The following is a 21,974-nucleotide window of genomic DNA, read 5'->3' as shown; positions in this document are numbered from 1 at the left end:
ACCTGGTCTTGAACCTTCCATTTTCCTAGGGAAATTTATTTAACTTTTGGAGCCTTGGTTTCCTATCTATAAAGTGGGGCTTACGTGACCTCTCCCAGGGTTTTGTGAGTATTAGAAACAACATAGGAGACCCGCTCAGCAGAGTGCCTGGTGATGAAAGAGTGGAAAGTGCCAATTTGTAAGAGTTATTTCAAATGTTCCTTTGTTAGAAGGCCCAGTGGAGAAAGCTTCAGGCCTTTGGATGGTCATTCGGGCCCTCCTGGAGGTAGTTCATACATACGGAGTGGTGAACCTGGACCACGAGCCAGTCTAGCCTGTAGATTTAGCAGGCTGGACTGCTTCCTGCCCACTCACAATGGAAAGCAATTTTGGTAAGTGCTTAGCTTAATTAGTTTGGGTCCAGACATGCTGTCAAGGGCTGCGCATGCACACTTGTCATCGTGATCATCCACCTGTCTCTGGAAAGCCTGCTTTTCCAGAAGTCTGAGCTTAGCTCCTTGTTCGGTAACCAGATGAAATTTCCATTCAGTCACCTCTCACTCCAGCTCCCTAGGGAGTGCCCTAAAGTCAACACCTTCTTCTACTGATGTAGCAGATCAGAGGAGGGCTGTTAACCTCTCACAGTTAACCTCCTTTGACCTCTTTTGGCCTATCATGGCTACTCTGGTCATGGACCACCTCTGCTCAGGAAGGGAGGTCAGACCAAAGCATCCACCACAGGCTCTGGGTGGCGTCTAAGACACTTAATAAATATTACCAACTATGATAGCCCCAGATGATTACATGGGCATCTGAGCTGGAATTCTGGCCTAAAACACTCTCTCTACCCTGCTGGTACTGAAATCAAAAATTCTTCTCAGCAATGACACCAAAGAGTCCACAATGGGAGGAGGGAAGGAAGATGTGTCAGAATACAATCCGATGGGCACTGGAACATAGACTTTTGGGATACACTGCAGATTCAAGATCATGTCGCTTTTTTTCAATGGCTGTTCCAGAGAAAATAAAACAGACATAACTTTATTTTCCACACCCCACCACTGCCTGGGGCCTCCTGGCTACCATAACATTTTAGCGATGGACGTCAATAAAAATAAATAAATAAATAAATAAATAAATAAATAAATAAAACAGTGAGGAGGCGATGGTAACTGCTCCTGGGGAGACTGTGTAGTGGCCACTCTATTACCCATTGGTTCACCTTCTCACTACCACACATCCACAATAGCATCTCCAGCCTCCACTGCACCGGGACCCTTCCTATAGAAATTACAACGGCCAAGACGAGATATTCACTCTCTGAAACCTACGGCAAGGTAGATGACAGTGCGATGGAAGGAAAGAGTAGACAGAGTGCCTTATCGATCTACCTGCCAGCCTGGGAAAGGTGGGCAATAAAAGACTTATTGAAAATCAGAAAAAAAAAAGCACTTATTCTAATTCTCCTGAGAGGGAGTACTAATGTTGCATATGAATAAATCCACCCCCTTTCCCCACCTGGGGATTAAAACCACCATCCTCCTAGCCAATCCTCCAAACAGGACAGATTTAAAAATCTTGCAATTTTATTTGCATATAAAGGCCGCTAGATATAGAATATCACAATAAATTTAAAAGAAACAACTGCTTTCCTAAATTTCATTAACAAGGTAACATAAAATAGGATAAAGCTTAACAGCATTTACAATGGGAAAACAGAAATGACTATTAGCGACAATATTTTGTGCTAGCGAAGATTGCATCGACACACAGTGCAAAATGGGGGGAGGGAGAGGAAGTAAGAAGACAATTCAGGGTATTTAAATATAAAGGACAACTAAGCCTTATTTTAGTTACCTTCCATTGCATCCATGTATAAGTCTGTACACGCCTGTAACTGTAACCTAGATTTAACTCAAGTTCTTTGAGATCTTGAGTTCTGAGAAAATGTGTCAGCCCCTTCGGACTTGCGATGCCCTGCTATAAAGCATCGCTTTGCAGTTGTACTGTCCTTGGCAATATTAAACTCCTAACTTAGTCATAATACACAAAAAATATTTATATATATAAACCCATACTGAAAAGGAGTCTGCGCGCTCAATTTTTTTTAACTGCGTGAAATACCTGCTCTTGACAGATTCCATTTCCATATTTTTAAAGCTAAAATAATTTAAAAGAAAACAAACAAACAATGAGACCTTGTATAACCACAACATGGATCTCACTAGCTAAGCCATCCTTTAAACGAAGGTCGTTTTCTTCTCCGGATGCAGCTTTCTTTATAGTGAGAGTGTGAAGAGAAGTCTTTCCACGCCTACTTTTGCCGAAAAGATTGTTACAAATCCAGGCCACGTCTGCAAAAAAGAAGCATTACCAAGAAAACAACAGCAATAACAAAACACCAAAAAATAAAATACTTCAAACAATACTCTTAAACAGTTGTGCAAATCTGGGTGGTTTTTAAAACACTACCTACCTGTTTCTTTTTTCTTTTCTTTTTTTTTTTTCTTTTTCTTCCAGCTTAAAGCATATTAAAATAAGACTTTCATCACCTTTTAAAAAGAAAGCTTGGCTGTCCTTTGGCGAATACTAACAATTTACAATGGCGTGGCCTTTGAGAAAACGGAAGTCATTTTACAAATTCACAATGCTCCTTTCATTTCGAATGGACGCCCCATTTAAAAAAAAATAAAGAAGCACAACCTCTAGAGTCATTTGTGTTCCAGTAATTTACAAAAAGAACTCACAGGATTTGGAAATAAACAAGTAAGAGAATGTAAGTTTATAATTAGAAAAATGACAGTTTATAGACCTTCCCTCACATTCCAATTGGGCTTTTTAGAGCTTCAGGAACCCTGTGGGTTTGGAAGGTCAAATATAATTGGAGGGTTGGTCGGTTGAAAGCTGACTGTACACGTTGAGGCATTGATGTACGTTGTATAACCGTCGGTCATAATGCCGTAACCTGTGGAGACAGAGTGTCATGCTTACTGTAATATATACAAATGACAGTGACTCAGTGGTGAGCTGTCAGGCAAGGAAAACTGAAAAAATCTTTGCCAGTGGGCAGTGAGATGAGATTCAATGAAGCCTCCCCAGATGATAACAGCTTTCAGAAGCTGCCTTCCAATTACATTCTGTTTTCTTTAAAGGGAGAATCCTCTACTTCAAAGAAAAGTGATTCTTTTTTTCTTATTTAAGCACTAGATTTGTCAGGGAAAGACTGTGATTTCGTTACTAGTGAGAATAAAGAAAAAACATTTCTTCCCCTCTTTTTAAAATATGATTTTCATTTCAAAGCCCTGCATTAATTATTGAGTTCTAGGGAACAGAATGAGTAACATAAGCGACTCCTCAGGGCACAGGCATCCAAATCCCAAATGGGCTTTGGGACAGGTTGGGGGGGGGGGCGTGGGGGAGAGCACTGCACTGGGATCCAGGAGGGTGGATGCTCAGCTTCCTTATCTAGGAGATAACTGATCTTAACTTACTCGAATTGTGTGGCTTTGATTCCATTTCACTCAAAAAAGTCAAATAACCGAACACCCGAGTGATTTGCAGAGACATCACCATAAGACCCTGTTTCCTAAGCTCACCTGGGCACTGGATCAAGCCAAAACACTTCCCACATGCAGAATATAAATCTCTTGCAACCTACTGGAAGAAAGTTAAGAAAGTTTTTCTGGGTCTTTGGTATGTATGCCTCTTTCATAATTTTCTTAAATGTTTATTATTTATTTGCTTATTTAGAGAGCAGAAGAGGGGCAGAGACAGAGAGGGGAAAGAGAGAATCCTAAGCAGGCTCACACTGTCAGCGCAGAGCCCAATGTGGGGCTTGAACTCATGAGCCATGAGACAATGACCTGACCTGAAATCAAGAGTCAGACACTTAACTGACTGAGCCACCCAGGGCTCCCTTCCAGTTTGATAATTTTTAATTCGTTGAAATTTTTAGCATGTTTGCAAGTTAGCACATATCCCTGGATACCCTATATCTACCTGAGAACCTCTACAATTAAGTTTGTAATTCTGTGTTGGTATCAGGCTCTTATGGCATAGAAAAATATGTCCGTGAAAAATTATCAGGACTTACAGAAACAACAGGTTTTTCTTTCTTTCTTTCTTTCTTTCTTTCTTTCTTTCTTTCTTTCTTTTTTTTTTTCCTTTCCATTTGCTAAAATTTCTCCAAGCAAGCCTGTGGAGAGCTTAATGAGGGTCAATGGAAAAATCTCTTAAGAAAAGAAAAGAGGCATTTAAAATGTGCACTGTTTAGTTCTGGGGTCATAAAGTCTTGTTATCTCTCTCCATCAAGAGGTTGGTATTTGCCCTCTCTCTGCCCTCTTCAGCTGTCTTAAGTGAATAAAAGTGAGACAAGTTTATTTGAATATGATCTCCTCCCTTTTAAGCAAGTTTATTATTTTGGGGCTTCAGTGGAATTCCCCAATAGTCTGGCTAGTTTAAAGTTAATTAATGATTTAAAAAAACCGGATGAAATGCAAACTCAGAGGTATGCTGTAGGTGTTCAAGCCTGATAACTGTCCCCCAGAACTGCTGTTTAGACATGAGCTCCCACCCATTCTCCCCCACCAATCCGGTATCATGCCTTAAAGAAATGCCCTCCTTTTCAGGGACTACGGCTCCAAGTCAGGGTAGGATGATGTCTACTGCGGAGCTGCACCCCGCATTCCATGCACTCAGCTGGTGCCTGCACTTGGGGCAAGCTGAATTTTCTCTGGCATTAGGAGGATGATTTTCAATACGTATGCCTCTAATGCCTAACCTGGAAGCCAATGGATTTGTGGGCTTTGAAAAGCAAACTTGGTTTTCTTGCTTCATCAGACACGTAGGCCTCAACAACTCACCTGCAGATTCATAAAGAACTCCAGAGTACAAGCTGTAAGCAGGAGCTGGAGAAAATATGGAGGCTGCCTATGTAAACGCACCACTGCACACAAACCCGTGAAACCGGGAGATACTGGTGCGGCCAAGAAAAATCTAACGCCTGCTGAAAGACAGCTTTGTGTCTGTCTAAAGACCCTAGGTTTTAAAAAGGAAGGACAGACGAAACCTAGAGCCCTAAAGTTTCCTGGGAGGCTTTTGGATTCTGTGAACTTGACTCCACCCTACCTTGAAAGGCAGAAAGAGGCAACTGGACCAGTTTCCAGTTGGGGGAGATTTAATTATTCCCTTTAGCCTCAGCCTGACCTAATAGCGCTGATGATTTCTGAGAAGTCTGAAATGGTTTTCGGAGGTTCATAAGGAAGTGACTACCTGCAAATCTGCAGGTTCCTGCCATTTCTGTTCTATAACTTTCACTGTGTGTCCAAAGTTATTTTTCAAAGAAAGTCTTGTCTTCCTGGGTCCTGTGTGTATTCCATATGAAACACAATATTTACAGGTAGAAAGAGGCATTGGAAGTTGTTTAGTCTAATATCCAGGCCATTTCTTCTAAATGTCTTAAAGAAAGAATTTGTCCTTTTTTTACCTCAGGGCTGTTCTACAGTGGTGGTTAGCAAACATTCCTCATCAGAGCCCTGAGATTCCAGAAGTTGCCTTGGGGTGTGGGGGTGGGGTTGGGGTTGCTGGGTTTTCCCTAAGGTGAACCAGACCTACTTCTTTCTCTCCACTCTGCTTAAAAGAGAGAATCTCCATATAAAATATTTATCAGCTTTACATGCAGGTATTTCCCCTAACAATTGATATTACAAAAGGTTCTGCCACTGGTAAAAAGAGTTTGACAACACTATTCCAGTCATTCCAACTGTACCCAAGGTCCCCATTCTGGAATGAGATCATGAATAATGATACAAGACCTTGTGAATGCCTTTCTGCTGGTCTTACCTTCATGGATTCCACCAAATACATGGAGCTTGGGCCGGACTCGCCTCTGGACTGTGTTTAAAAGCTCCACACAGCCGACTCTTTGAAGCTCCTTTGGAACCCAGTCTCGAAAACCTAAGGGCAAAATGCAATCAATACTCTTAATTTTCCTTCTTCAGGTAAGGTTTCATTTAGACTTTCAGGAAGCCATAACTCACAGAAGGTTTATTACATTATCTGTAATCCTAGCCTCTCCATTAAAGCTCACAATGGCTTTTAAGGAACTTTTCACTTGTCACTTTGTCTTCTTTAGGTTCTTGAAATTTTTTTTTGGTTTCCATTTTTTTCTTCCTGTTAATTAACATTTTTTTTTTTCTTTCTGTAAGGGATTTGATTTATGCAGCCCTGGTTTCAAATCTTCATGGGCCTAATGACATTTATTCCCGGCAGTCCTGCAATATCTCTTTCTTTCTCAATTCAGTTACTTTTCTCTCTTTTTTTTTTTTTATTACGTCTTTCTTATAGCAGTTTACCTCTAAGATGGCTCAAAAAAGACAGGCTGGTAGGGACTGTCTGTAAACTGGCCACAAGATACCTTGCTCTCCTCAGGTACATCAACTTTAACCCTTGGTAGTTCTTGATGACCAAAGCCTGGAAATGGCAAGTTCCTCCTCCAGTCTCCTCTCTGGGAATAGGCAGCAATGTGACCACATGGTGGCATCCAGTCAGCTGGGGCTAACTGACTACCTTTAAAGTAAAAGCCACTTACTTCCATGTTTAATGTAGAGAATCCATAAAAACTGACATTAATTATAACAAAAGTCAGGTATCTGGATGATTATGGCCAGAAATAGACCCCATTTGCCTGAGCAGGATGGGTGTAAAGAAGGCAGGTTGGACTAATGGCTAAATCATCATCAGTGGGAATCCATACCACAGCTCTGTTGGTGATTTCTACTATTCAGAAATGATCAGGCAGAAACGGACTGATAAGCTTATTCCACTTTGTTTGACGGAACTGCAGCAATGAAGACAGAGCATTTCTGTAAAGACATGTTAACTGGGGTGTGGGGAGTGGCTAGAGAGTCTGGTAAGAACATCAGATGAAAACGGGGCCCTATAAAAATTCAACCGGAGGTTTGATTCAAAATTCTGTTTGTTAGGGGAAAAAATCCTTAATCCACAGTGATTGGCATATTCTATCATGGATGGGTTTTCCTTGAAGGAAGAAATTATCTCATTTCATATACAATCAACCTGAGAAGGCATCCTGCTTATACCATGATAGTAAAGTCTCACGGTGAGATTGCTACTCAACAGGAAAGAATTAAAGGCCCCTCTCCATCCCCACCCCAAACCAGCATTTTCACAAGAATCCCAATAACATACTTTGATTAAGGTTCAACTTTACCTTATGAAAACCTCACCTGACCTTTTATTGTGGAACTCCTTGAGGTAGAACTTACTTTGCTACATGCACAACCACTCTCTGGATTACTCCATATTTACTACAAGTAAAGTAGTATTCAAAGTTTCTGGGATGTCTCAATTCTTTGGAGGCTAGAACGCAGACTTAGGACTACCACCACTTGCTTCTGTACCGACATTAATGGCCTGATGAGTCTGCGAATCAAGTGTTCTGCTCAAAGTTATATTCCAAATAATACTTCAGTCACGTAAAGCTGTCTGTGCTGAGGATATCCAAGTCCTGTTTACAATAAACAGCCTGAGGAGAATCATGTCTGCATGGAATAGCCTGCTCAGGGAAAGGACCGAGTTGGCTGAGATGCTCTCTCTGTAGGGTCTCACTGGGTAACTCAGGGCTGATCAGAATATTTAGCTAGCAATTCAGGATTTAGTCTCTAATGGCTGCAAAATAGGGAGCTTAATTCATTATGATGATAAATGTTGTTGGAAGTGTGATCTTTTAAAACATGGGGTGGGATGGGATGGAATAGGGGGAAAAAGGCATGGGGATGGTGATTCTGAAATACTGAAAAAGTCAGGAACGGCTAGATCCTGTGCAAATCTGGACAATTCCCCTGTCTACAACACAACCTGCTTCTCTTCTCTTGCTTCTCCACATCATTAAAATGTGCCACCATGACTCACGCCTTGGCCCTCCCTTCTGCTATTTCTATGTGAAACACAGAGCACTCACTTTCCTTGGAAGGGATGGAAAGCAGCCCTAAGTGGGCTGGAGGAAACAATATCTACAAAGATTAAATTCACAGTAGGGGATGTGTGTTAGATTTTTTATTTTTCAGGTTGACAGAGGAGGGAAGTCATATGGACCACAACCTCAAACCATAGGGAAAGACTGAAAATAATTTATTTTGTAACAAGGGTTTTCTTCCTTTCTCTAAACCAACCTTTGCTAGCATTATGCATTTGAACATTTATTAAGAGTGTAGATTTCATCTTATATGTTTTTTACTGCAATCTAAAAGAAAGAAAGAAAGAAAGAAAGAAAGAAAGAAAGAAAGAAAGAAAAAGAAAGAAAAGAAAAGCTCTCCTACTATAAGTGAAGCATCTGAATTTCCAGAGTTACACCTTTGTTGAATGGGGATCCAGGTGATAGTCCTGTTTGACAATGTTCTGTGGCTAAGCCAAGGAGATAACAAGTTCATGAATAATTAAAAGAGAATTATAAAAGTCAAAAAATCATATTCTGGCCCATAACCTGCGTAACTAAAGGTAGCTTTGAAGCATGCTGGCAATCTAAACCTGGATGTAGGTTTGAGGATTCTGTAGGTTCAAGGATTCTGTAGGATGAGTATCTTTAAGTAACTTTCAATGTAAGTCCTTACTTAACACCTTAGTTTTTTTTTTTAAAGGATTCTTTGCTTATATAATCAGCTCAAATGTTTAACTTTAAAGATTTCCCAGGTCCCACTATTACATGGGAAAAGATAATGAGCTACTTTAAACAAAAGTTTCCATTATTTCGTTGCCATTCAAAAGCCCTGCAATTGAGAGGTCTGTGCCTTCTTCCCTCCAGTCTCCACTTCCCTTACTCCAAAGTGAATACAGTTCTTAAAATAAATGATCGAGCTCCAAAGACTGTGGTGCTCCATACTGATTTGATTTTCCCTGACTCAACTAAATTAAAAAAAAATTTAATTTCAAAAACACCTGTAAGCCTAGCAGAACTGCTGAGTTTAATTATCATACCGGTTTCTTTAAAGACATTGGCTTTTCTTTTTGTATTCACTTTTTATTTTTTGAAGGAAATGATTATATCCCTGAAGCATTGTTTATTATGCTTGGGGAAAAAGACATCTATTATGACAAAAGGACATTTGCTTCACTTACCTAGAGGAGGTCCGTGTGTCATGAGTATGTCGATGCCCTCAGGGATGAGGTTCCACTTGTCCAGCAGAGACTGACCTCTGGGCAGGTTAAAGCCCCATCCATTAAACCACGGGGTCCTTTGGGGGAGATAATGCACACGGTATCAGGCCAGTGGAGCCACGTTTCTGCTCTACAATATTTCTCTCTCGCACATTCCCCCACGGTTTGCATCGCTCTCTTGTCTCTTTTTGATGATTGGCCCTGGCAGCAGGATGCTTTTTTGTTGACTGCTTCAAAACCAACGCATTTGAAAGCAAGTGTGGAGCCTGCGAATTGTTCAACCAGAAAGGGGCACAAGAGTCTTTACAGTGGAGACTCTACCCAGCTGACCTCTATCAAAATCTTAACAATGTTTTGTCTTCTCCCTCAAATCTCCATGCTTCCTAAGATGCCTAGCTTGGATCCAAAGCATTTCTACCCTTCCTGTAAGAAATTCCATCAGTACCCCTTCCTCCCCATCACTGCAAAACTGCTTTGCTGGAAGGATTCTTACAGAAGTCCTTGGAGAAAAGGACAAGGGCTCTGAAGGCAGAGCATGTACCTCCGTACATGGAGATGTTTTGAAATCCTGGACTGAGAAAGCTGAAAACGTTCGGGGCTCTGACAGGTGACAGGGGATCCAGGGAACAAAGAGCAAGCGTGGCCTTTTCCTCCTGTTCTCAAAAGGAAGGTTTGAGGGTCATTCTGGAATCCACTCTCCTGACAGGGAAGGTAAGCAGTCCACCCTCCCAGGAATGAGTTTCTGAGGTTGATGCTTCAGGCAGGCAAAAGTGAATGAATGGGGGTTTTGTCCTCAATGAGAGCACGTCTAATTGGAGCTGAACATGCCTCTACCATTTATAATAATAGAATAACCAATTTTTCTCTGCACATACTACTGGCTAAATCACACCAGAACAAAGCAGTTCCCAGTGCTGTCCTATTCCCAAACATCTAGATATAACCTTTATTTGTTGAAACTGACTCTTTCCCATTCTGTAGGAAAACTCCTACTTGCTAGCACATACATGTAAAAAACAAGTTGGTCAATTTTCTGGCTAAGCTCAACTTTCCTCTTCAACTTAAGCTGCCCCTTTCGTGCCTATTGAAAGAGGTGACCCTGTGTCCAAGGTAACTTGGTCAGTGACAGCAAATCAAAAGAAGTTCAATCTTATTTAAAGCCAATCATGGGCCAGACTATCAGATTCTCTCAAGACTTGGAACTCAGAAACACTGACCCAGCATTCATTTGGTGGTGGGCACGTACAGGCAAGGACAGAGTGGAGAGGGCAACCGAAAACCATGTGAAAATCTGCCTTACAAGTGAGAAACCTGAGTTCTCACTGAGATGCTTGAAAGAAAGTTCCAGAGGTAAGAGACTGTGTGTCCCCAGTTAGAAAAAGAGAAACCAAGAAAGTATCTGACTTGGGTCCTACAACTATCTTCCAAGTTCCTAAGCCATCCTAAGGGGCTTACTTATAGTAACAATAATAACTTTTAAAGCTATTAATTGTTGAGGGCTTACTCTCTGTCAAGGTACTACTATTCTAAACACTTTATTTGTATTAACACATTTAAATTTCACAATAAGTTCAGGAGGTAGGTACTATAACTAACTCCATTTTACAGATGAGGAAATTGAGGCACAGAGAGGACAGGTAAACACAACCAATAAATTGGATATGAATCCAAACAATCTGGTTCCAAAACCCATATTCTTAACGACTGCACAATTCCTCTTCTTCCGTAGACTTGAACTAACTTCCTACTTGCCCTGGGTGAGCCTCTTCTGTATTCTTTCAAGTTTAGTGTCTTGTTGCCTGAAGTCAAATGAGCTCTGACCATGGAATCAAGTACTTGGTTCTAAAATCCAGCAATGAGATGGTGGAGTGGACATCAGTGGTTTTTGTCTGCCTAGCTCTTTCACCTTTCTTTTTGTAACAGTGCCTGAAATTTTTTGGAGAACCTCTCCCTCCACCTCTTAGTTCATGTGCTCTGCAAAGGCTGACCCAACCCTGTTCTAGGATCTCCCTGACCAGTGACTAGTCTAGGGATGCACATGTGACCCAAGCTGGGAGTCATCCTCAGGCTTTTTCTGGTACTACCTAAAAAGAGGTCATGGGTTCCTCTCTGGGATCCTGGGTCTTGAGAACTGTGTAGGCCTGGAATTGCCTGGAAGCTTTGTCTTAGCTACCATGCAGACAGCCCGGGCTTGAGAATCAAATCATCATCATCATCACACACACACACACACACACACGCCAAGCAAAGAAACAAGAGTACCCTGATGACCTTTTGGACATACGGATCCAGTTGTGCCTGAAGCCAATCACATTTTTCCTTTCAACTATATAAGCTAATAAAATATTTTCCTTTTTATTAACTTGAGTTAGGTTCTGTTTCTGCAATCGAAAGAGTCCTAATTCAAACAATTATTGTGTTTAGTGTAAAAACGACCTATGTACTTACTGCAGGTAACACTGTCCACCCCCACCCTTGAACCGACCCCAGAGATGTCCATGTCCTGACCCCTGGAACCTGTGAATATATTACCTTGCATGGTAAAGGGGAATCAAGGATACTGATGGAGTTCAGGAGCTAATCAGCTGACCTTGAAATAAGAAGATTACCCTGGATTATCTGGGGGGGGGGGGGGGGGGGCGCGATGTAATCACCTGCATCGCCAAAAGCAGAGGAGGGAGGCAGAAGAGGAGAATGGAGTGATGTAACCTAAGAAAAACCCAAAGTGCTGTTGGTGGCTTTGGACATGAAGGAGGAACAACACAAGCCAGGAGATGTGGGCAACCTCCAGAAGCTGGAAAAGGTAAAGAAAGAAAAGGAATTCTCCCATAGAGCCTCCAGGAAAGACACTTTCCGGTTGACATCTGGATTTTAGCCTAGTGAAATCCATGTCAGACTTCTGACCAACAGATTGCAACATGGTAAACAGGTGTTATAAGTCACTAAACTTGTGGTAATTTGTTACAGCAGCCAATAGGAAACTAATACAGTACCTAAAATGTCTGAGCTGTAAACTTCAGGACCTGTGACTGGCCCTGGGCCTCACCTAGAGCACAGCACGTGTTCAATCAACACAGCCCTGGGGTGCCTGGGTGGCCCAGTCAGTTAAGCATCCGCATCTTAATTTTGGCTCGGGTCATGATCTCATGGTTTGTGGGTTCGAGTCTTACATCAGGCTCTGAGCTGACCGTGCAGAGCCTGCTTGGGATTCTCTCTCTCTTCCTCTCTCTCTGCTCTTCCCCTGCTCTGTCTCTCTCTCTTTCAAAATAAATAAAAAAAAAACTTAAAAAAAAAAATCAACACAGCCCTCAGCAGCCACACTGCCTTGTAGCTCAGCTAGATGCTATGCTTTTGGTTTCTTCGGAGGATTAGGAAGTGCTGGCTTTCTTATCCCAGGCTGCTGGGGAGGCACCAGGTACCACAGGCCTGAGGGAAGCAGCAGGTAGAACCTTTTAGGGCTCAATTAGTCAATCTTGCTTACATTTGTCTTCTAGGACTTCCTGTCTTCAGGTTCTTAAACATTTTCATTAGAATCTGAAATAGAGCTGAAATGCCCATTCTTTCCCTTCATTTCACAATGACCTCTTTCCAAGATTTGTCTTAAAAGTAAAAGAAAAAAAAAAGACAAGTTCAGAACCCAGTGAAAACTCAGTGAGCATTTTGGCATGAGAGAGAGAAAAATAAGCAAAAACATCTGTTTTCCTAGGTTTTGAAAACAAGCTTCTGGGCCTATGGTTCCTGTCTGAATGGCAAATAAAGAAGGCTTGAAAGAGTCCCAAGCACACCCAAGTAGTTGGTACAGTGAGGGGTTCTGATTTCGCTGCCAGAGTCTGTCTGAAGGCAGTCAGCCTCTGGACCCCCAGGTCATCCCAGGGGCTTCCAGAGTCAAAGAAACAAGACTTTATTTTCCAGTCTTTCTGAGCTTCTCTCACAGAGTCTTCTTGGGAAACCTATAGTCCTATTGCCCCAGGAAGTGCTCCGTTTTTTAAGTGCTTTGCGAAAGAGTAAGACAAGCCCATTGTGTACAGACACTCCAAATTTCATGTTAATGTAAACTTTAATGTTAAGCTTGTGACAAAATCCAGAAGTTTCCAAGTTAAGGGCAAACTTTAAAAATATCTGGCATTTATTTTGACTCAAACCTGTATGTATGTGTATGAGAGTGTGAGACAGAACTTAAATTATAAGAAAAGGAACATTTATCAAGTCTCTGATATGCTTTATATAGAGGTTTTACACAGACTATTAAATTTAATTCCTCATAACAATCCTTGAATTATTATTAACAGTCCTTGAGTACTGCCAACTCTATTTTTAGACAAAAAGGCTGAAGATCAGTGATATCAAGTAACTTGTCAATATTCCCAGGATTGGTAAGTAGTGGAGTGCAAATTCAAACCCGGATCTTCTGGCTCCGAAGCCTCTGCTTTTGCCTGCACAGTGCTGAACTAAAACCTTCTAGCCCAGTTTTGGTTTTGGCTCACACACTTGTGAAGTAAAAACAGGGCTGCTCCGTTCAGTCTCTTAGGCTGAGCACTGTACAACTTCAGCCGGTGCCAGGGCATTGTGTGATTGAAGTGGCTCTTAGTAAAAATGCAGTGTGACTTCCAAGATGTTATTATGGCTTTTCTGGGAAGTTTTCTGTTCCTTTAGATCCTCCAGATAAGGCCTTTTCCACAAGACAGTGGCCAGGCAATGGTAAAAAGCAGCCCAGTGATGGGTTCCAGAATTATTCCAGCATGGCGTAATAAATGGGCATACAGAAGAGACCTGGGTGCTAATACTCATTCTGGCATGAATTTACAAACTCACATGAACCTTCGGTAAGAGAAGGCCCCTCAGTGGGCTCCTTTCCTCATCTGAAAAATGAATGAGTGCATGGACTTGATGACTGGGTTTCAGGATTGCTTGTAGGTTGCAGAAATCATATGCAGAAGCCCCACACCCAAAGCAGGGACATGAAGGGGTGCTCTTGCTGAAGGGCTGGTAAGAAGGGGCTGCGAACCTACTCACTCATTTAGTCTGCTCCTCCTTTCTGGCCTGCGCTTCTGAGCAAAGCCGGCAAAACCCAGCACTTGATGGTCCTTCTATGATCAAGAAATCCTAACATTCTATAAGTCTGTGCAGACTATCAATGTTCTAAATAAATGCCGTGAATTGCTCTCAATGAATTATCTAAATTGCCTGTAAGGGACCGAGTCCAGTGTGGAAGAAGTAACTGCACAGAGCAGAGACCAAATGTGTCAGCATCAATGAATAATGCTTTATCCAGTTGAGTTTCAACCTGAAACATGAAACCCCAGCAGTGAGCCCATCAGGGGTTCACTGGAAAATATGTGCACAGTCGACCTCCCGAGCCCCACAATGGGTTTTGTTCTGTAGCAATGGGGGGTGCGGGGGGGAAAGGAGGAGGGAGGAATCCAGGGGAACAATGTCTATTGCCTCAGCCAAGAACTTAATAATTAGCTGTGACTAACAAATACCACATGGGAACCAACTTGTAAGAAAATGTCCCACAAAGCGCCCTATTGCCAGTGGGCCAATCAGGACCTGTAACCCATCTCCTTATAGAGAGGGATTAGAAAACTCAGGCAGCTAGAGCTGCCTAAAGCCACTGGACCAAAGACATGGATGGAAGCTGTGGGTGCTCTCAGGGCTCCCTCCCCCTTGCTCTTGCAATTAGGGGCACTTGGCCTCTCCAGGCTGAAAGTTCAGGAGCAGGAGCTAAGGGAGTTAACATAGGCAGAATTTGTTCCAAACAATGTCAACACAAAACAGGTTTTCTATATGGAAGCAGGTTGAGATGAAATCGCTACAAAGGTCATCTGTGTTTGCAGTACACGGTGCTGTGGTGTGGGCAGAAGGGAGCTTGCTGGACCATAAATCTGAGGTTGGGACAGGTGAATGGCTGTTTACTCCCCTACCCACATCAGTGGGGGCCAGGAGCGCCCCAGGAAAGCAGGATTTGTTAAAGAAAAGTTGGCACTTGGTCTGCTCAGATGGGCTATTCAGGTTCATGGCGCTGGTACCTGCTGGTCAATGTCTACAAATTCCCCCGGGTGCAGACGGTCCTGGGAAGGCTGCATCACGAAGACTCAAGATTGGGATTGTGATTAACCATCTCCTAGGTGCCTCCTGCAAAGATGAAGGCTTGGAAGCCTGGTGGGATCCCCTGGGATTCTGCCTGGAAAGTGTGAAGGGGAAAGTGCAAGGGTTCACAGCTGGGGTAGCGGCCATGCCACTGCTTAGGACTGTGAGAACCTGGGGATTCTGTAAAAAGTTAGCCATTCTTGTTTTGGAGGGAGGAGGGACAAACATGGATTATGGAATCACAGACCAATAAAGCCCCAGGTCTGCTACTTACTGGCTTCTCAGTCTCCTCATCTTCCAAATCGAAATGGAGTATCTGCCTATGTGGGTAAAGTGAGATCATTTATGCAAAACGTTTGGGAGAGTACTGGCACAAAGTGTTAATGTGAAGCTTTTAATTTATATATAATATATATGAGCAATATATGTGTATGTGTATATACACATGTACACACACACACATGCACGCACACAAACACAAACAGTCGCTCATGTTACATTTTCTTCCTACAACCTCCCAGGCTGCGGCCCATCAAGTAAACAGACCCTCCTGCTCCAGACTTTTGAAGAGTCCCCAGTGAATAGGCAAACATTACTAGATGGCTAGATAGAGTCTGATTTCCTCGGGCTGATTACTTATTAAAAGGCACTTCCTCAGCTCACTTTTGAGTGGAAGTTTTCAAACAGGCACTCGCTCACTCGCTCGCTTGCTCAGTCTTGCATAGACAATCCTGTGGAATGTGAGAGCACAGGGCAAAACGTTAGTCAAGGCTGCTTAGCTGGCTAGTACAGGTGGTTAGATTTTGACAGGATCTTAAATTGGGGGAAGTTCAAGGAAGGGTCCTTGGGTCCTTGGAATATTAATAACAGGGCCCTTGGACAGGTTCACTGGCGGCATTGACAAGCTACTAATTAACACCATCACCACAGCCTGGCATCTCCAGTAAGCAAAATTCAGAAACCAGGGGCCAGTTTCCACATACACTTTCTTTCCTAAATGGCGGCACTTTAGAATTGCAACCTTCCTCATGCCTGGCACTCCCAACCTCCGTCGGCCCCTCTCCCACTGCACATCGCACCAGGTCTAACAGAAGCTAATTTAACCACCGCTGGTTAAAATCACACCGCACTTCACAGCCCCTTTCACATGCCATGAAGCTGTCATGATAATTCTTGATCTCTAGCTCACCTGACAGCTCAGCCCTCCCTTGACTGCAAAGCTTCCCGTCAGTTAGAAATAGCAGTTTCCCTGGCACCACATGTGTCATCCCGAATATCCAGATGAAAGGCAGACGCCTGCCCCACTCCCTTTCTTGCCTCCTTTTCTCTTCTTAGCTCTGGAGTTTGTTAAGAAGCCAGCCTTTTCCCCCAAGTCCCTCCACTTGGCAGCCTGGAAGTTACTCTTCCGTGCAATTAAAAAGATGCTTTGCATTAGCTCATGGAGGAACATCACACCTTGTGCAGCAAAGAGACACATGCACCAGTTGACATGGCTAGGAGAGAGGGACAGCTTAACTTCAGGGCAAGATTTACAGCCCTGTGCAGCTGCCTGGGAAGCCTGGCTGGCCCAAACCACAGGCTCAGCTGCCTGCAAAGGGCAGTGGTGGCTCCTCTCTCACGCCAGCTGTCTAGTCCCGTCTCTTCCCTGTGACTCTGTAACGCGCTCTTTCGTTATGAGGTCCTGGGGATGAGAACAGATACTGTTTTGATAAAGGGGAAGGCCTGAGTGAATAAATGTGGTCTATGTGCTCTGGACGGGACAGGAACAAATCATACCTAAGGCGGTCACCTGAGGCCCATGAGCTGTGGGCAGGGGCTTCGTAAACCAGGTAGGGCACACTGCGGTCTTTGCAAACATGCCAACTGTGTCCCTTTTCTGTAACTAATAAGGAACAAGTGTCCGAATGAAGCCTCTGTTACCCATTTTCCTCTCCCCTGCTGGAAAGGAAATAGTGTAAGCGGAGTTTCCTTCAGGAACCAAGAAAACAAAACCCACTATGACCTGTTTTCGAATGTGGTGTGCCTTGAATTATTAAAAATAACATTACAGTGTCTGTTGCCTTCCCATTGGGCTGTGCAGGAGACTATGCTCATCAATTGTGCAAAGAGCCTGACAGGGCAGCAGGAAGGCCACGCAGAACTTCTGTCTTGGTGGGCAGGTCAAGCAGATTTGGGACATGCCCAGGTGCATCCAGAAATAGCATTTTGTTTTGCAGCTGAGGAAATCTGGTGCCCGGACCAGAGAATGGGCCCTGCCTTGATCTTTAACCCCCGGCAGGGGAATTTCTCAAAGAGGGATACCAGCACCACTGTCTAGGTTTAAAAGAAAAAGGGGTCAGTGGATGGAGAGGAGTAGAAAAAGAAAAGCAGCATTCCTCCGTTTTTCTTTTTTTGCCATTTTTAAAATTGTAGTAAACTATATATAACATAAAACTGACCATTTAATCATTTAAAAAAAATAAAAATAAATTTTAATGTTTATTTATTTTTGAGAGAGAGAGAGAGAGACAGAGAGCGAGCAGAAGGGCAGAGAGAAGGAGAGACACAGAATCTGAAGCAGGCTCCAGGCTCTGAGCTGTCAGCACAGAGCCTGATGCGGGGCTCCAACCCACAAACCACGAGATCATGACCTGAGCCAAAGTCAGACGCTTAACTGACTGAGCCACCCAAGCACCCCCATTTTAACCATTTTTTAAAGTGTATAATGCAGTGGCATTATATACATTCACAGTGTTGTGCAATCATCACCACCTTCCGTCTCCAGAACTTTTTCATCATCCTAAGTAGAAGCTCTGTGCCCATGAAAGGACAGCTCCCTCTCCCCACCCTCCTTCCAGACGCTGGCCAGCACTGGTCCAATTTTTGTCTCTATGAATATGACAACTGCAGGTGTCTCATGTAAGCAGAATCGTACCACATTTGTCCTTTTGGGTCTGGCTTATTCTCTTTAGCACAGTTGTGTTCAGGGTTCATCCATGTCATTGCATTTGTCAGAATTCCACTCCTCTTTATGGCTCAATACTACCCCCTCGTATGGCTTTACTGCATCCATTTTTTTCATCTAAGGTTTCTGAAAGTCTAGGATGTGCCAGGCACTAAGCTTGGCCATAGGGAGACATGAAGTCTCTTTCTTTGTGAGGTGTGCAGTTACTGAGTTGAAAGCCCAGTGAGGACGGGCTCAGTATGGTACTTCTGGGGCATTTATTCATTCAACAAACATAACCTGGATGCCTGCTGTGAGCTAGGGTCTGGCAAGGTAGGTGCTGGGAATACAAAATTGAATACAGTTCCCAGGATAAAGCCATAGCTCACCATTTTCACAGGTAAAGCTGCCTTGGACAGAAGTCTTTAATCTCTGGCCCTCATTTCTTTTTTATTAAATCTATTCTTTTTTCTAATGTTTATTTATTTTTGAGAGAGAGAGTGGGAGAGGGGCAGAGAGACAGGGAGACACAGAATCTGAAGCAGCCTCCAGACTCTGAGCTGTCAGCACAGAGCCCAATGGTTCAATGTGGGGCTCGAACTTGCGAACCATGAGATCATGACCTGAGCCAAAGTCAGAGGCTTAATCGACTGACCCACCAAGGCTCCCTTGGCCTTCATTTCTAAGTAACCTAATTTCAGAGGAAGTTGGGGAACATCAGAATGATCTGAGAATTAACCCAGTGACTTCAAGTGAAGACCCGCCCCCAGGCCACGAGGTGACCAGGAGCATACTTGGCAGGAAGACTTTTGGGGGGAGATTTCCTTCCATTTCGTCCTGCACACTCCTTCATAAGGCTGGGCAGCTGAAGCCAGGACCACAAAACACAAAACCACATCCTACTAAAGGCAGCCTGTGAGAGCAACGTGTGTCACATGTCTGGCTGGTTCTACAGCACAGGACGAACAGGATGGGAGGGGCCAGGAAGATTGCCAAGTACTCCGGCAACTTGGCAGAGAGCATCTGTACCTTCCTCTCCCCCTCTTCTACCCTGCAGACACGTCACAGAAACCTAGCAGGTGGAGGAGTTTCTTAACTTAGATTTCCCAAAAGAGTAAGAGGAAAAGTGGGTCCAGGATTAGCTAGACTTTTTGTTACATAGCAAACTCTTAAGAACTGATGTTAACAGATGGGATGGCCTGATGAAATGTCTGCCCCCAACAAGAGACTTTATTACGTTTAGTTTGAGAATGTGTCTGTGTGGGTGGAGGTTGTCACACATTTATCTTGACAATAATGCTGGTTTCTTTTTATACTATTTCATATTTTGGGGGCACCACGGGGATATAGCTAGGGAGGACCACACTGGCAAGAAAGCCTGCCGCCTGGAAAATAGATGGTAAAAGAATAAGTAATAAGTGGACAATATAAAATAACTTCTCCATGAATATGATGTAACCAGGAAGACCGGAAGCTAGGTGACTTCAGTCTGGTTCAGTCTGCATCCCTAGCACCTGGCACAAAGCAGATGTTCTAGTATTTGTCAACTGAGTTAAGAGCGACTGTCCATGAAGTTTGTAACTTCATGAAAAAATGCATACACCATGATGGTCAATGGAAAAGCAAAGTATTAATTCACATATCAGTATGAATTCAAGTATGCAAAACATACTTAGAAAAAAGACACAGACCAACATACTGAATGGTTATTTTGGGGGTGGGAGGAGGATTAGTGATGATTTTTTTCCTTCGATTTGTCTACTATTTTCTCCTTTTTCTATGAGGATTAATATCATTTGGAAAGAAATCATAATTTGGTGTAAAGTCTTCATACAGCCAAATGCAAGCTGAATATGAGCAGACAGATCCATGGTCTACTTAGACTCTACTCTGACTGCAAGGTGGTTCCCCCAGGGAGTGGAGCATTTGGGACACTTTTGCTCAGGAAGCTGACAGGGCTTGCCTTAGGGGGCTTCCCTCCCCCGCAAAAGAAAGGCATCTTTGGCAACAGAAGTCTTTCCTTCGTTCAAGTAGTTCAATACATGTTTGCTGAGCACCTGCTATATGTCAAGCATCACTCTGCTGGTGGTGGGTATGCTTTTCATTTTAATGAGGAATTTCAGTTTTAAATGTAGACAATATCATGTTATCTGCACATACTTACTACAAATCATCTCACATTTCTTCGTTCACAATAACTCCAAGTGGTGAGCAAGGTATGAGGTTTAGAGAAAACAGTATACAGAATTTTAAGGACTTGCCCATGGTCACCTGCAGCTGAGGTGGCATGAACATAACTTTGTTGTGCAAAGGATTAAACATTAGACAGGTCTGGGTTCAAATTCTGACTGCTTTCTGCTTAGCAATGTAACCTTGGGCAAATTTCTTCCATCTGATCTCAGTTTTCTCGTGTATAAAGTGGAAACAGTAACACCAACCACATAGATTTATTGTGAGGATTAGACGTGATAATATACGTAATGCATTTGGCAGAATGTGTGTCCTATATTGAGCATTAAATATTAGCTCCTGTCGTCATCAGCATGTTAATATCACTACAAATATTAGTATCATCAATCCCTTGCTCTTTGTTCCCTAATCTTCTTCTTATCAACACAAAGTGTACCTTCTCTCCATTGCTCAGATTTAGAATGTAAATACCAAAGAACCGAATGATTCATTTGAAAGCACTGAGTGTTAACATTTAGGTACAGGGGACCCAGCTTTGGTTAATGCCAAGGCAATGAGTTAAGAGACAGAGGACATGAGTTCCAGCTCTAGGTCTTCCAACTGGCTTGCCATATAACCTTGGGCAAGTAACCTCTCTGATCTCTCGTTTCCTTAACAGTGCCACAGGGATAACAATCCTTATGAACCTTGCAAGGCTGTCAAACAAAAGCCCATAAAACCTAGCTGCACCTAAAGGGAAAGTGCCTTCTAATTCCCATGTCACTGGCTGTCTGTGTTGCCTGTTTGTGCTGTTTGAAAAGCTCAGAGGAGCCGGAATAAGTGACAAGGAGGTCAGATGTAAGTTAAAGTGTTGGCCCCCACTGATCTACCATCTTGGCTCTAAACAACTAGCTTCGGTCCAGACCTATTTAGTACAGTGAGAAAACGGTGAGTGCAAACTGGCAGGACACACAATCAGAGGGCTGAGTGAGACGCTGAAGCTGCCCCTTCAATTCAGAGGTTAAAGCAAGCAGAAAGACCCTGGTGTCTCCCTCACCATGCCAGCCAACCATATATTATTAATTGGGCTCAGCAAACATTATTGAGCACCTTCTGCTGCAAGGCCTTGGCAAGGAGCTCCAGGGAGATCTAAATGCAACGCGAGACCATCCCAACCTGCCACCTGGCTGGGATAACGAGATAGTCACGGGCAAAACTGTTCTCCCCTGTCTCTGCCCATTAAAATTCTACTGAGCCCTAAGGGCTCAACTCCTATATTCCTCCAAGAAGCTTTCCCAGATCCCCTCAATGCTGTAATTGTCATTTGTAGGATATATCGTCCTCTGCATTATTACTGGGTTGTGTGTATGCATGTGTGTATTTGAACTGATGTCCCACCTCATTCCAACAAGCATTTGAGGCAAGGTCATGTTATGGGTTTGTCTATCTTCCCCAATGGATTGTGAGCCATGCCCAAGATCTAGCATGATGCCTGAAACATAATAGATGTCAAGAAAATATTCATAATAACGAAAAAAGCAGGAGAGTTTAGTATAAGCGCCCAAGGAAGTGATCCAAATAATGTGTGACTGATGGTTAGAATGGGGCAAGACAGATTAATGTCTGAGCTTGTTTAAAA

The 21,974-nt window shown here is 43.1% G+C and overlaps 1 protein-coding gene across 8 annotated transcripts in view; it reads right to left on the bottom strand.

The window, feature by feature from the left end:
• Positions 1–1,543: 1,543 nt before the first annotated feature.
• The window catches only part of MPPED2 (metallophosphoesterase domain containing 2), a 176,610-nt gene continuing 156,179 nt past the window's right edge, over positions 1,544–21,974 (bottom strand). For 5 of the 8 annotated variants that reach the window (XM_060606269.3, XM_060606263.3, XM_060606266.3 and 2 more), the window contains exons 5-8: positions 9,115–9,230; positions 5,821–5,934; positions 3,576–3,636; positions 1,544–2,944 (exon numbers count right to left, since the gene is read on the bottom strand). In XM_060606269.3, the coding sequence (XP_060462252.1) occupies positions 2,851–2,944; positions 3,576–3,636; positions 5,821–5,934; positions 9,115–9,230 (385 nt within the window). In that variant the 3' untranslated portion in view covers positions 1,544–2,850. The remainder of the gene's footprint in view (positions 2,945–3,575; positions 3,637–5,820; positions 5,935–9,114; positions 9,231–21,974) is intronic. The other 3 variants (XR_009602302.3, XM_060606270.3, XM_060606271.3) reach the window with 3 other exon arrangements.

This window comes from Panthera onca, chromosome D1 (assembly GCF_046562875.1).
Source record: "Panthera onca isolate mPanOnc1 chromosome D1, mPanOnc1 haplotype 2, whole genome shotgun sequence".
Classification (NCBI taxonomy): domain Eukaryota; kingdom Metazoa; phylum Chordata; class Mammalia; order Carnivora; family Felidae; genus Panthera; species Panthera onca.
Note: the sequence above shows the minus strand (reverse complement) of the source record. Positions and strands in the feature narration are given on the sequence as shown.